The sequence below is a fragment of the Cherax quadricarinatus genome, chromosome 28 (genome assembly GCF_038502225.1).
Source record: "Cherax quadricarinatus isolate ZL_2023a chromosome 28, ASM3850222v1, whole genome shotgun sequence".
Taxonomy (NCBI): domain Eukaryota; kingdom Metazoa; phylum Arthropoda; class Malacostraca; order Decapoda; family Parastacidae; genus Cherax; species Cherax quadricarinatus.
Genome location: NC_091319.1, coordinates 26,052,385 through 26,066,535, shown reverse-complemented (window position 1 = coordinate 26,066,535; position 14,151 = coordinate 26,052,385). Strand labels below are relative to the sequence as shown.

Sequence of the window (14,151 nt, the reverse complement as noted above, 5' to 3'; positions counted from 1 at the left end):
GAAGCATCTTTCCATCATACATTGCCCAAGTTTCAATAAGATAGCCTAACAAACAACTGAGAGAAAAAAAAAATACGTGATAATAATAATAATACGTACAGTGGAACCTCTACTTGCGAGTGCATCCACGTGCGAGTTTTTCCAAATATGAGCAGTCAATGGGTCGATTTTTTGTTTCCATACCCGAGCAAAATTTCCATAAGCGAGCAGACCTCAAGGAAGGTTCCTTGATGCTGGTGAGGGGCTCTTTCTCTTGGTCTAGGGAATTGTATCTCATTTGTTTGTTGGACTATCTTATTGAAACTTGGGCAATGTATGATGGAAAGATGCTTCTTAATGTACACCAAAAATGAAAGAAATCTAAGCATAAATAATGGAGTTCACTTCTCAGCAATTACCCACCCCTTAGCGGTATTATCGCATGGTTTTTATGGTTGTATTCTCGTTGTTTTGGTCTCGTATGATAGAATGGAAGATATATTACAGAAATAGATATGATTTTGATTGCTTTCATGACGAAAAGTACCTTAAAATTTAGCTCAACACAGGAGAAATGTTCCATTGTTTTGGCTATATTCAAGAGCAAACAAATGACGTCACTGCCCATTCCAATATACAGTCGTGAATGGGTTGACGTTATTTATACAATTATTGCAATAAAGCATAACAGTAAATCTTATATTTTTTGTGCGAATAAAAATTACAAATTATTTATATTGTAATAATAATAATAATAATAATAATAATAATATGAATATGAATATGTATAATAATAATAGTGCATATAATAATAGTATAATATAATAAGAATAATAATACATATAATAATAATACATGTATTATAATAATGTACTACATAATAATAATTATAATAATAGACGCTTCAAAAGGCAGTGTTTACCACAACATAGAGAGAGCGGTTGTGGCCGCCTCCACCTGTTACATAATGGCATATTTTATTCATTCTAGAGTATATATCAGGTTTCTGTGTTATTTATATTGTTTATTATTTCATATTAAATGAACTGTGATAGATAAATAAGCCGTAGAGCTGATGATAGCGAAATATTCAAAGGGAATTTTGTCCTGTCTCCAGACAAACTCTCGTCGGCTGCCACTGCCACATATATAATGACATATTTTATTCATTCTAGAGTATATATCACGTTTCTATGTTATTTACATCTTCTATGTCATATTAGATGAATAAGCTGTAGATAAATAGATAAATAAGCCGTAGAGTTGATGATAGCGAAATATTCAAGAAATATTTTGTAATGTCTCCAGACAAACTCTCATCGGCCACCGCCACATATATAATGACATTTTATTCATTTTAGAGTATATATATCAGGTTTCTATGTTATTTATATTGTTTATTATGTCATATCAGATGAAGTGACAAAGTTAAATAAGCCGTAGAGTTGATATTAGCAAAATTATTGAAGCACAGAATTCCACTGGAACGGATTAATTGCATTTCAATTAATTTAAATGAGGAAAATTGACTCTGCAAACGAGCAAATCCAGTTGCGAGCAAGGTCATGGAATGGATTAAACTCGCAAGTAGAGGTTCCAGGGTATCTTTATTTACTACAAGTACATGTACATGGTATACAGGCCTAGCTGACATCAGTCACATACTACTATGTTAGAAAGCTCCATGTTATGCTAAGCATTTCAGGCAAATTAGGTCGGTGTCCCAGGATAACTCCCATGCCAGTCCACTAATACCCCAGTACCCATTTACTGATGGGTGAACATAGACAACAGGTGTAAAGAAACACGCCCAATGTTTCTACCCTGGCGAGGAATCGAATATTTGCCAAAAATCATGTATAGCTAGCCCAAGCTAGGTATTAGACATAAGCCACTTTGTCTGGCTTTTTTGGGTTATTTTAGGTTCTCTACACATGTGCTGCTATGTGTGATAATGTAGAGAATATAGCTTTTTTTTTCAGTTTTATGGTGCAGTACGAGTGTATATCACAGTTAGCCCTGTGCTCTATTCCATTTTCTCTAATATAAGCCCCCAAGACAGGGATAGGAGAATGGTACTTGTATCCCATATCGTCTTCATACCTCCGGCGAACTGCTCGGTATTATGCCAAATATTATTTATTCTGGAGTATTTAACATGTTTTTGTTTTATTTATATTGTTTATTATGTTATATTAGATCAATTATGATAGGTAAATAAGCTGTAGCATTGATATTAGTGTAATAATAAAGTATATTTCCCTGCATCATGAGACTGAGCTCATGGCAACCAACAGTGGCTTCAATGCCACCTTATCTTTAATGGACAATGTACTGTGCAGATGCTTTAAACAACGAGAAGCATTTCTTTTATTCATTGAAACCATGGCTAGGGCTAGAAGTAAGCAGGCTATAACAATAAATGGAGAAAAAGAAATTGGAATGACTTATGCAGCAAGTAGCGCCGCCAAACAGTACCAGCAGGTTGGTGTGGCGACCCTGGAAATTTGAAATTATGCTAGCCGTAATTAGTGCCGAATAACTGATGGAACCGGATGTGTGATTGCCAGATTTGTGATGGCGGACCTGTATATACTATTGTATGTATTTACAATAGTATATACGTATTGTATATACTATTGTATATACATATTGTATATACTATTGTATATTCCAGTCTTAAGATTTTGCCACTGAAGAGGTTGTTTTATTTTGTTTATGTACAAATAGGTCAAAATATAGGGAGTTTTCATTATAATTTTTAAATTAGTATTAACTAATATATGTATTTTTCTTATCTGTTTGTGAAATGTATTGATATATCATATTTTTTGTAAATGGCTATAATTCATTTATTATTATATTTGACAATTTCTCTAATAAAATTTTTCCAGGTGGAGGTTAAAAATAGTATACAAAAATACTGATATGGGGGGTAATAAAGTTCCTACCAGGTGGTAAGAGTGAACTCATTATCTGAACTTTGGTAAAATTCCTTAATGTGCTATTTACTGGTAGGTATAGTAAATTAAACAGTGTTTTAATCCTTAAATTGAGTACAATGTACAGTAGGGCCCCACTTATTCGGCAGGTTGGGTTCCAGGCTACTGCTGGAAAGCAGACTTCACCTGAAAGCAGAACTCCATTTTTTCCATTTATAAATGCATATAAATGCCAGATAACAAGTTTACAATAACATATATTAAGTTAGCAATAGAACTAGGCATTAAAAAGTAAAATACACACACAGTACACTCATTATTTACCTCAAAATATTTGTAGTCTTAATGTAGGGCAAAAAGTGAGAAGTATTTGCTCTAATTCAAGTGTGGTAGCCCTCCTGGCCACCCCACCCACACATACTATACTACGATGCTTAAAGCTCCCTAGAGCGATAAAATGCATATAAAGTACACCCATTACGTAAAATATTTGTAGTCTCAATGGTCTTAATGTAGGGTGAGAGGTGAAAAGTATTTATTTGAAGAAAGTCATGTAGGAGGTATGGCATCCTGCCTGGCCACTTATACCTACTATGACATTAAGCTCCTTAGAGCAATAAAATGTATATATAGTACACTCATCAATTACCTTAAAATATTTGTAGTCTTAATGTAGGGTGAGAGGTGAGTTTTATTTGTATGAAGTGAAGTTGGGAAGTATAGGTAGCCAGGAAGGGCAGCCCTCCCCACCCCAACCACACATAACGTAAACAAACAAGATGAACGCGTCTGGTTTTCGTCACAAGTCCTACAAGTTGCCTGGCTACCACATCTAATTTTTTTTTTCTTTTTTCAACAAGTCGGTGGGGTGTATTTAGATGGATTAAGCAAAATGTCTATATTAACGTTTTATACGATATTTAATGCTCCTTAGAGTGATTATTATTGTGTTATTATTATTATCATTATTAATATGGCATCGTCAAGACTAATAAAACACTCTTAATGATTTTAATGTGTATCTGCATGCCAGCACAGTGTGTAAGTTTACTTAAGTACAAGTACACATACGTATCAATTATAATAATAATGTAGGTATGTAGTCCGCTTGGGCTACATACCTACGCCTACTTACATACCTACACAAAATTTAATGTGGTTCAGAGTCATATTATTGCCATCGACATACCATGTTCACTGAGTTTAATCATTTATAACTACCTTTAGCCATCATAAACAAAGGGAGAAGTAATGCATAATTCAAGCCAAGAATTGTAAACTAAAGCGTTATGTATTAAGGGGAGTGACATAATGTTTTCCCTCCGCCAGGCTACCACACCTCCATAGTATATAAACAAAATGTTTATATACTATGTAACGTGTTTCTTATATAATTTTGAAGAAAATATAGATGGATTAATGAAAATGTCTATAGTGATGTAAAATTAGATATTTAACCCCTTGACTGTCGCAACCCCCAATTGTGAAGTGTCTCCTGGTGTTGCAAAATTTAAAAAAAAAAAAAATTATTTTTTCTTATGAAATGATAATCTTTTCCCAATTGTAATGACACCAAAAAAACAAAATTTGACGGAAAATTGACGGAATTACGCTCTCGCAAAGTTAGCGACCTCGGCGATATTTACAAATCGACAATTTCACCCACTTTGAGCCCTATTTTCGACTAATTCCATTGTTCCAGTCGACCAAACTCATAGCTATTTCTTTAGAACTCCATTTTTTCTATCGATTGAGAACAAGAAACTGCCCATTTACCGATTTCAACTACCCAATAACGTGGTCAGAAATTTGCAATTTGGCCAATTTCACGAAAATTAAAATATATGACAATTTCAAAATACGGTCCAGTGAACAATGTAGACATTCCTGGCTCTAAAATAACATTTTCTTGGTTCATCAGTCACGTCTCCAAGCCCTCTGATATTGCTCTTGCTTTCTATTTTGAATTTTTATTCAAACAAAAAATAGATTATTTACTGTTATGCAGACTACTGCAATACTGTAATAATTGTATAAATAACATTAACCAATTCATGACTGCATATTAGAATGGCTAGTTGGACATTTATTGAACAATGACATCATTTGTTTACTTTTGAATATCGGCAAAAATCAAACATTTCCCCTACTTTGAGCTCCATTTCCATGTTCTTTTTATAGTAAAATCAATTAAAATCACCTCTGTTTCTATAATATGTTTTCCATTCTAACAAATGAGACCAAGAAAACGAGAATACAATCATAAATACTATACGAAAATAGACCACAAAGTCGGCATTTTAATTTAAAAAAACGGTCGGAGTTTTTTTTTCTCATGCACTGCATGCTCTCGGATTTTTTTTATATGGTGCACACTGACTACACACACCCATTCTCTCACATGTGGGCCTACCAGCTTTCTCCTGCTTGATTTGAAGCCGCTAGAATTTATGAGTATAGTATATACGTCAAACACGGTACCTCGTAAGACGTATATATACGACCTCGACAGTCAAAGGGTTAATGTGCCCAAGATTGATTATTATTACATAATAGAGAGATGTGCTCATGGAGAATGTAAACAAGCCAGGTGGCCCACGTTGTATTTGAAAGATCACTTGCCGTATAGAAAGTTTTGGTCATAATTTGAGATCACCATATTAGCCGAACGCCGTAAGGTGAAATGCCAAAAAGTGGGGCCTTACTGTATACACCATACTAATAAATTGAGTGTTATGTATATGCTTAAGTCATAGCATGAGCAGTACTGTATTCTGCATGGTGCATTGAATGCAGTATCGCTTATGAGGCTATAATATACAGAAGGAGAGTGAAATAGCTGAACACCATGCTTGAGGCTCACTGATGTGCCCGTCACCAGGAAGAAACATGGCTTGTAAGCAGGCTACCTGTAGACACATTCATGGACAGCGATGAACGTAGGTTCAAATCATGCTAGTGAGGCTGTACTGTATTTGTCAAACCTGAATCCACTCTTACTCTCAAACACTTCTGTTTATACAGTTGAAATGTGATTTAAAGAAGGTTTGAAGATTTGTGAGATGGCAGCTGAAATAGTAACTATCGATACAGCAAGCCAATTATTTGTAGATATACTGTTTACAGTAGAGTCCTGTTATGTTATTTCTGAGTTAACAAGGAAAGAACTTTTCCTGTTATTGTATGCACCTTTATCATGTGGTTTCTCAGTCAGGTTTCAGGTTTTGGTGAATGCCACATAACTTCATTTTTCCTCAATTTTTTGCATATTCTTTTTTGGTGCAGTGAAAAAGTGGGAGGATATGTTTCTATTAGTGTTCTTTGCCCTCTCATGCACTTAAAGCAATTTTCCTTAACTCTCATGTTCTCTTATGCCATGTGAGACTAAATTTGGATTTTTTCCTCGAGTTTTTTCTGACTAAATACATTTCTTTTTCACTAAAGTGTATGGCTGGTGCATGTATATTTGTTACAGGATTATCAGCAATGTTCTGACTGATGAAATTGTCTGGTTGTTTTGTACGGTAGATTATAACTTTAGGCTTTGTATCACTTGTCATTGTATAGTTTTGGTGGAATGTTCAGGAATGTCTGTAGCCAGACATTCCTGAACATTCTCATACAGTCTCATACTGGGGGTTAAAATGCCATGATAAACTATCCACCCTGGCTGGACAATGGCTGAAGGGTAAATGGTTTTTTCATGGCATGGTAGCCCCCAGCCTGAGACTGATCAGGTCACATGGCAGGTATGAAGCCAGACATGCATTAACACTCCACCATAACGATAGAGCGACAAGTGTTACAGAACCTAAAGTTATTATGTCTTGTACTAAACAACTAGACTACACTACCAGTCAGAATACTGCTGATAACCCCATAACAATGGTGCGTTCCATTCTCATAAGATGATGACTTGAATTATCTAGATATATTTGGTAAGGAACATTCCTTATTGCTTTTTCCAGTTGAATTTATTTATATTTTTTATGCTTGTTTGTTTTTGTGTGATATATTGAAAGCCAATTTCAACTTTACCCATACAATTAATTTTTAACCCCTTGACTGTCGCAACCCCCAATCCTGAGGTGTCTCCTGGTGTCACAAAATTTCAAAAAAAAAAAAAAAATACACTGTATCTATAAAAATTTATTTTTTTCTTGCGAAATGATAGAGAATCTTTTCCCGATTGTAATGACACCAAAAAAAAACGAAATTTGATGGAAAACTGACGGAATTACGCTCTCGTGAAGTTAGCAACCTCGGCGATATTTACAAATCGGCAATTTCGCCCACTTTGAGCCCTATTTTCGGCTAATTCCATTGTTCCAGTCAACCAATCTCATAGCTATTTCTTTAGAACTCTGTTTTTTCTATCGATTGAGTACAAGAAACTGCCCATTTATCAATTTCAACTACCCAATAGTAATGTGGTCAGAAATTTGCAATTTGGCCAATTTCACGAAAATTAAAAAATATGACAATTTCAAAATAAGGTCCAGAATGAACAATGCAGACATTCCTGTTCATCAGTCACATCTCCAGTCCCCTCTGATATTACTCTTGCTTTCTATTGTGAATTTTTATTCAAACAAAAAATAGAAGATTTACTGTTATGCAGACTACTGCAATACTGTAATAATTGTACAAATAATGTCAACCCATTCATAACTGCATATTAGAATGGCTACTTGGACATTTATTGGACAATGATATCATTTGTTTACTTTTGAACATCAGCAAAAATCAAACATTTCCCCTATTTTGAGCTCCATTTCCAGGTTCTTTTTATAGTAAAATCAATCAAAATCACCTCTATTTCTATAATATGTTTTCCATTCTATCAAATGAGACTAAGAAAACGAAAATACACCCATAAATACTATACAAAAATAGACCACAAAGTCGGCATTGTAATTAAAAAACAACGGTCGGAGTTTTTTTTTTTCTCATTATGCACTGCATGCTGCAGGATTTTTTTTATATGGTGCACACTGACCACACAGACCCATTCTCCCACATGTAGGCCTACCAGCTTGCTCCTGCTTGACTTGAAGTCGCTAGAATTTATGAGTATATATATGTCAAACACGGTGGCTCATAAGATGTATATATACAACCAAAACAGTCAAAGGGTTAAGATGTATACTATATAGAAAATGTATGTTGTCGTCTTTCAACAAACCGGCCGTATCGCACTGAGGGAGGGTGGTCCACAAGAAAAATGAAAGTAGACGTGTTTTTTTTTTTTTTTTTTTTTTTTTTTTTTTTTTTTTTTTTTTTAACAAGTTGGCCGTCTCCCACCGAGGCAGGGTGACCCAGAAAGAAAGAAAATCCCCTAAAAGAAAATACTTTCATCATCATTCAACTCTTTAACCTCACTCACACATAATCACTGTTTTTGCAGAGGTGCTCAGAACACAACAGCTTAGAAGCATATACGTATAAAGATACACAACATATCCCTCCAAACCGTCAATATCTCGAACCCCTCCTTTAGAGCGCAGGCATTGTACTTCCCATATCCAGGACTCAAGTCCGGCTATCATATATAATTATGACTTTTTCTCTCGTGCAGTATATTATCTGTTGTTCTTATAACTTAGTTTCCTACCCTCTAATTTTCATTTTTTTTTGTTTTTTTTTTAGTTTTAATTTAGAACAAAGACTACATTTTTTTATGTGGTGAGAAGCAAATGTCATAGTTGATATTTAATGCAAGTTTAATGGCCTACAGGTGCTGAGGAAAGAGAATTAGATAGTCGCAACCAGCAAAGATCACATGCTCTTGCTGGAAAAGTATCATCATTGCGATCAGTGAGTATATGCACAACTTTCATTTTGCGTCTTGTATAGTGTATCACTGATTATTCTATATTGAATACAACATTTTAACACACTGAGTATTTAAGTGAGGGGTCTCCAGCACTAGCCTCAAAACGTTTTAAGGTAAGTGTGTTATGTAATCACAATTCTAGCTACAGCTTTTCATAGTGTTACTCCTTAATATCTGGAAGTGCTAATTCACCATACATACTATTACTTCATATCTTAATCATTTTAGTATCCGTAGTTTGGAGATTAGAAGGTGCGGGATTACCAGAGGGCTGAGTAGGGGTTATTGAGATGGTTTGGACATGTAGAGAGGATGGAATGAAATAGAATGACTTCGAGAGTGTATAAATCTGTAGTGGAGGGAAGGCAGGGTAGGAGTCGGCCTAGGAAAGGTTGAAGGAGGGGGTAAAGGAGTTTTTGCGTGCGAGAGGCTTGGACTTCCAGCAAGCATGCATGAGCATGTTACATAGGAGCAAATGGAAACAAAGGGTTTTTAGGACTTGACGTGCTGTTGGAGTATAAGCAAGGTAACAATTATGAAGGGATTCAGGGAAACCGGCAGGCTGGACTTGATTCCTGGAGATGGGAAGTACAGTGCCTGCACTCTGAAGGAGGGGTGTTAACATAAGAACATAAGAAAGAAGGAACACTGCAACAGGCCTACTGACCCAAGCGGAGCAGGTCCATGTTTCCCCCCCGGATTATCCCAATGACCCACCCAGCCTGGTCATCTCCACTCAAGGATGGAGCACTGCACCAGACCCAGCAGCACAAGCTAGTCAGGTCAATTCACACCCACCCACACCCACTCATGTATTTATCTAACCTATTTTTAAAACTACACAACGTTTTAGCCTCAATAACTGTACTAAATGTTGCAGCTTTGTAACTGTAGTGTAAGCATGCTTCTGGCAAGACAGTGATGGAGTGAATGATGAAAGTTTTTCTTTTTTGGTCTACCTTGCCTTGGTGGGAAATGGCCAATATGTTAATAAAAATAAAAAATAAAAAAAAAATCTCAGGTACAGGTTTTCTTAAGACTGGGGGACATTCACTACAATAACTCAGATTCAAGATGCACTATGCTTCAATATACCAGTGTGGTGTATTGAAGCATGGTACTCTTATGGAGAAACCAAAACAAACAGTAAAGGGTAATAATAAATAGATAATGGGTAAATTGTTTAACTACAATCTTTAGGCACACTGCCTGCTTTAGCTTTATTTTGAATTTAGTAAGATTGTTGAAGTTTTTCAGTTCATCTGTTAAATTATTCCATACCTTTGGTCTTTTAATTTGATTAGAGTTTCTGTAGATACTCAGTTGAACATGAGGTATTTGCTTCTGGTGTGGTGCCTATGTATTCTGTTACAGTTTTCTGAGAACTGCTTGAGTTCAGTGTTAGCATTACAATGCAGTGTTCTGAATACGTGGATTGAACAGTACATAGTATAAATTGTATTTATATTTGGTAGGTTGAGGGATTTAAATGAGGGTATATTATGTTGCCTATCAGTAAGAGTTTGTAATTATTCTGAGAACTGCCTTTTGTTTAGGTATAATTGGTTTGAGATCAGTTTCTGAAGTGGATCTCCAGGCACAGATTCCATAAGCATGATATGGTGCGAATAACTTGGTTTATCCAAAAAGTTTTTCTTGCTGTGCAGTATCTGGTGCTAATTTATACCTAGTTTTTATTTTTTTTTTATTGTTATTTGATTTATTGTTCAGTTTATATTTTTGACAGTTTCAATTGCCTCATCAGCTCATTAACTATTATTAAGTCCATACTACTTAGCCATACTATTCATGTAACATGCCTTGCATAATTAATATAAAAAATTTCATGCTGTGTCAGTATTTCTTACATAGCAATCATGTTGTATTACTTTGCATATTTTTCCTTTACTCTTCATTTTTCTTTCTTCTTTCAACAAACCACCCATATCCCACCAAGACAGGGTGGCCCAAAAAGAAAAACAAAAATACGATTCATTAGTATTGCATAAAATTTTATTTTTGTGCTAAGTGTGCATCTTTAACTTTCTACATTCTGCAAATTTCAAGAATCTGTTCTACATCAGGTTACTTATTATGATTTTAAAATGAAGTTTGGATTGTCATCCAATAAAGTTCTGTAGGAAAAAGGAGAGATAGTGATTTGGAAAGTTGTGATTTATCGTGATGCAGGTAACCTATTTTATAAATGATTTATCTTCTTCATTTGGAGGTTGGTTGCAGTTTTATAATTCATCATGATGAAAATCCGGAGGGATTCTGCGCAGAGGTTAGGGTGGATTTGTCTGAGTATATTAATGCCAATGAGGATATTTCTGCATTCAAGTTCCAGGATTCATGTAAGGAATAGCAGTCTCAGTGTTTAGCCTCTATAACACTGGTAACAGACTATCAATATTTTTTTTGTGTTTTTTTCTCAATTTATTCTTTATTTTCATTCTCCTCTGCATTTGCACACCTGCTCTTCCTTGCTGATTCACTCAGCAGGCTTCAAGAACTATTAAGCTGCCTGTGTCTTTGGTCAACACTTCTTGTAAAAGTGGAGTCTTAAAGGTTGTTTACCACTACTTAATTTAGTCCCTTTTTACATTTCTCCTGAAATAATTATCTGTATACCAATACACTGTACCACCCTTTATTCAGTAAATGCTATATTCTTAGCTTTAATAACAATTAAAGGGCCACTGTTATAATATTTTTCCAGCTTGTTCATATAGTCACATTTATTAAAATACTCCAATTGCTACTGACTATCTCAGGTGCTACTGTTTTTGTTTTTTTAATTAATTTTTTGATTATTATATTCACTAGCTCCTTTATTTTAGCTGTAAATATCTACCGTAGTTCATAAACTCACATTTGTTAAAATAATTAAGGTGCTACTTAGATCCTAAAGTGTATAAGTGAATTATCTATTCTATAATAATCCATAGTTCTTTTATATTTTCAAAAGTTTTAGAATAATTACATAGTATTATTCCTAAGTCTAGTTGTAGATTCAATATAACTCTTATATTATTTTACTCGGAAAATCTAGTTTGTAAAATTACTCTCATCTTATGATTACAGGCTTAGATCCTGATGCAAACTTTTTACTAAACAAATTACACGAATCAAACAGCAACTGTAATTACTCTGCAGCAGACCAAGCAAAGACATTACTCAGTGCAAACAATAACATAACCATCTTTAACTACAATGTCAGATCCTTGAGCAAACATTTTGACGACCTTACTGCATTACTCAATTCCCTTCATTCCAATATATCAATCATCACACTCACAGAAACCTGGCTTAAGCCTGATATTACAGATGTCTATACCATTCCTGGCTACATGGCCATACACAACTGTAGAACAGACCAGCAAGAGGGAGGAACAGCTATATACTACTCAAATCAACTCGAATGTATCAATAAATCTTGCACAAGGGATGAACATGGAGAATATATCATAGCCAAATTTAAATCAAAAGACCTGCAAAAACCCCTCACAGTTATAAACATCTACAGAGTACCACAGTCAAACATTTATCACTTTAGTGAAAAACTAGGAAACATGATTACTGATGCACACATGAATGAAGACCACCTGCTACTAACAGGTGATTTCAACATAAACATACTACATGACCAGGACCCACAACTAACTGAATTCACAAACACTATGAGCAACTGCCTGTTGCTACCAACAATATCTAAACCTACAAGAATCACCGAGACAAGTATCTCTTTAATAGACCACATCTAGACAAAAACCATAGCCCCTCTAAAATCAGGAATAATCACAGATAACACTCCAGACCATTACCCAACCTTTCTCATAACTAATCTGGGCAAATTGCCACAAGACATTACTAAAGTAACCTTCAGATTACATAACGAGACAGCTGTTAATAACATTATAGCAGCTATGAATAACATCGATTGGCAAAATGAGCTCGAAACATATACAGACATGAATGAATGTATAAATAATTTTCTAAAAAAAGCCCAATGACTCTACAACAAACATTGCCCCAAAAAGACAAAACAGATCACAGCAAAGAGACTGAATAGTCCCTGGCTAACACCTAGCATCCTCAAATCCATTAACACAAAGCACAAATATGAAAACAGTATAGAATGGGTCAAATAACTAGAGAACAGTCTAAACATTACTCATCAGCACTTACCAGCCTGATAAGAAGATCTAAAAACTTGTACTATGAAAATAGATTATATAACATCAAAGGTGACATGAAAAAAAACCTGGAAAACTCTATCTGAAATTCTTGGAACTAAAAAGTTATCCAAAAACAAAACAATCAAACTAACAAAATCAGACGAACCCCTACTCAAACCTATTGAAACAGCAAACAGACTCAATGTTTTCTTCACCAAAGGAAAAAATCTAGCGAACAAAATACCAAGCTCAAACATCCGTCCATCAGACTACCTAATAGGTACCTACCCAAATACGCTATTCCTTGCTCCAACCAACCCACTAGAAGTCTCGGTCATCATCAACACCCTTAAAAACAAGGCAGGTGACATAAACAACTTTCCTGCTTTTATGTACAAAAAAGCTTCTCAAGAACTGTCACCAATTATTGCAACGCTCTTTAACAAATCCATTGAATCATCTACCTTCCCAACAATCCTCAAAATAGCAAGGGTCACTCCAATCCATAAACGAGGTGACCAAGCTGACTTGAATAACTATAGGCCAATATCTAACTTACCACTGCTCTCTAAAATCTTTGAAAAATTAATTCATAGACGGATCTATTCCTACCTCGTCTCACACAACGTACTAAACCCATGTCAGTTTGGATTCAGGAATAATAAAAGCACAAATGATGCTATCATACACATGCTGGAACTAATATATACCGTACTCGAAAAGAAAGAAGTCCCGCTGGGCATTTTCATTGATTTACGTAAAACTTTTGATACAGTCAACCACGAACTGCTGTACTCCAAATTAACGCACTATGGTATCAGAGGCCACTCCCTCAACTACCTAAAGTCATTCCTTAGTAACAGAACTCAATATGTGTATGCAAATGGTGCAAAATTCTTCCACCCAACCAATCACAGTAGGAGTCCCACAAGGAAGTGTCCTTGGACCACTCCTCTTTCTCATCTACATCAATGATCTACCGAATGCATCACAGCTACTCAAACCCATATTATATGCAGATGACACAACATACGTCTTCTCCCACCCAAACCCAGTCATACTAGCAAACACAGTCATACTAGCAAACACAGTCATACTAGCAAACACAGTCATACTAGCAAACACAGTCACTAGCAAACACAGTCACACTAGCAAACACAGTCATACTAGCAAACATTGTTATTGCAGAATTGCAGAAAATATCTGCCTGGGT

At 35.2% G+C, this 14,151-nt stretch overlaps 1 protein-coding gene across 3 annotated transcripts in view; it reads left to right on the top strand.

The window, feature by feature from the left end:
- Positions 1-14,151, top strand: part of LOC128693308 (BET1-like protein) — a 125,350-nt gene that overhangs the window by 74,143 nt on the left and 37,056 nt on the right. For 2 of the 3 annotated variants that reach the window (XM_070089497.1, XM_053782923.2), the window contains one exon: positions 8,659-8,738. In XM_070089497.1, the coding sequence (XP_069945598.1) occupies positions 8,659-8,738 (80 nt within the window). Of the gene's footprint in view, positions 1-5,763; positions 5,861-8,658; positions 8,739-14,151 lie in introns of those variants that run through there. The other variant, XM_053782924.2, reaches the window with a different exon arrangement.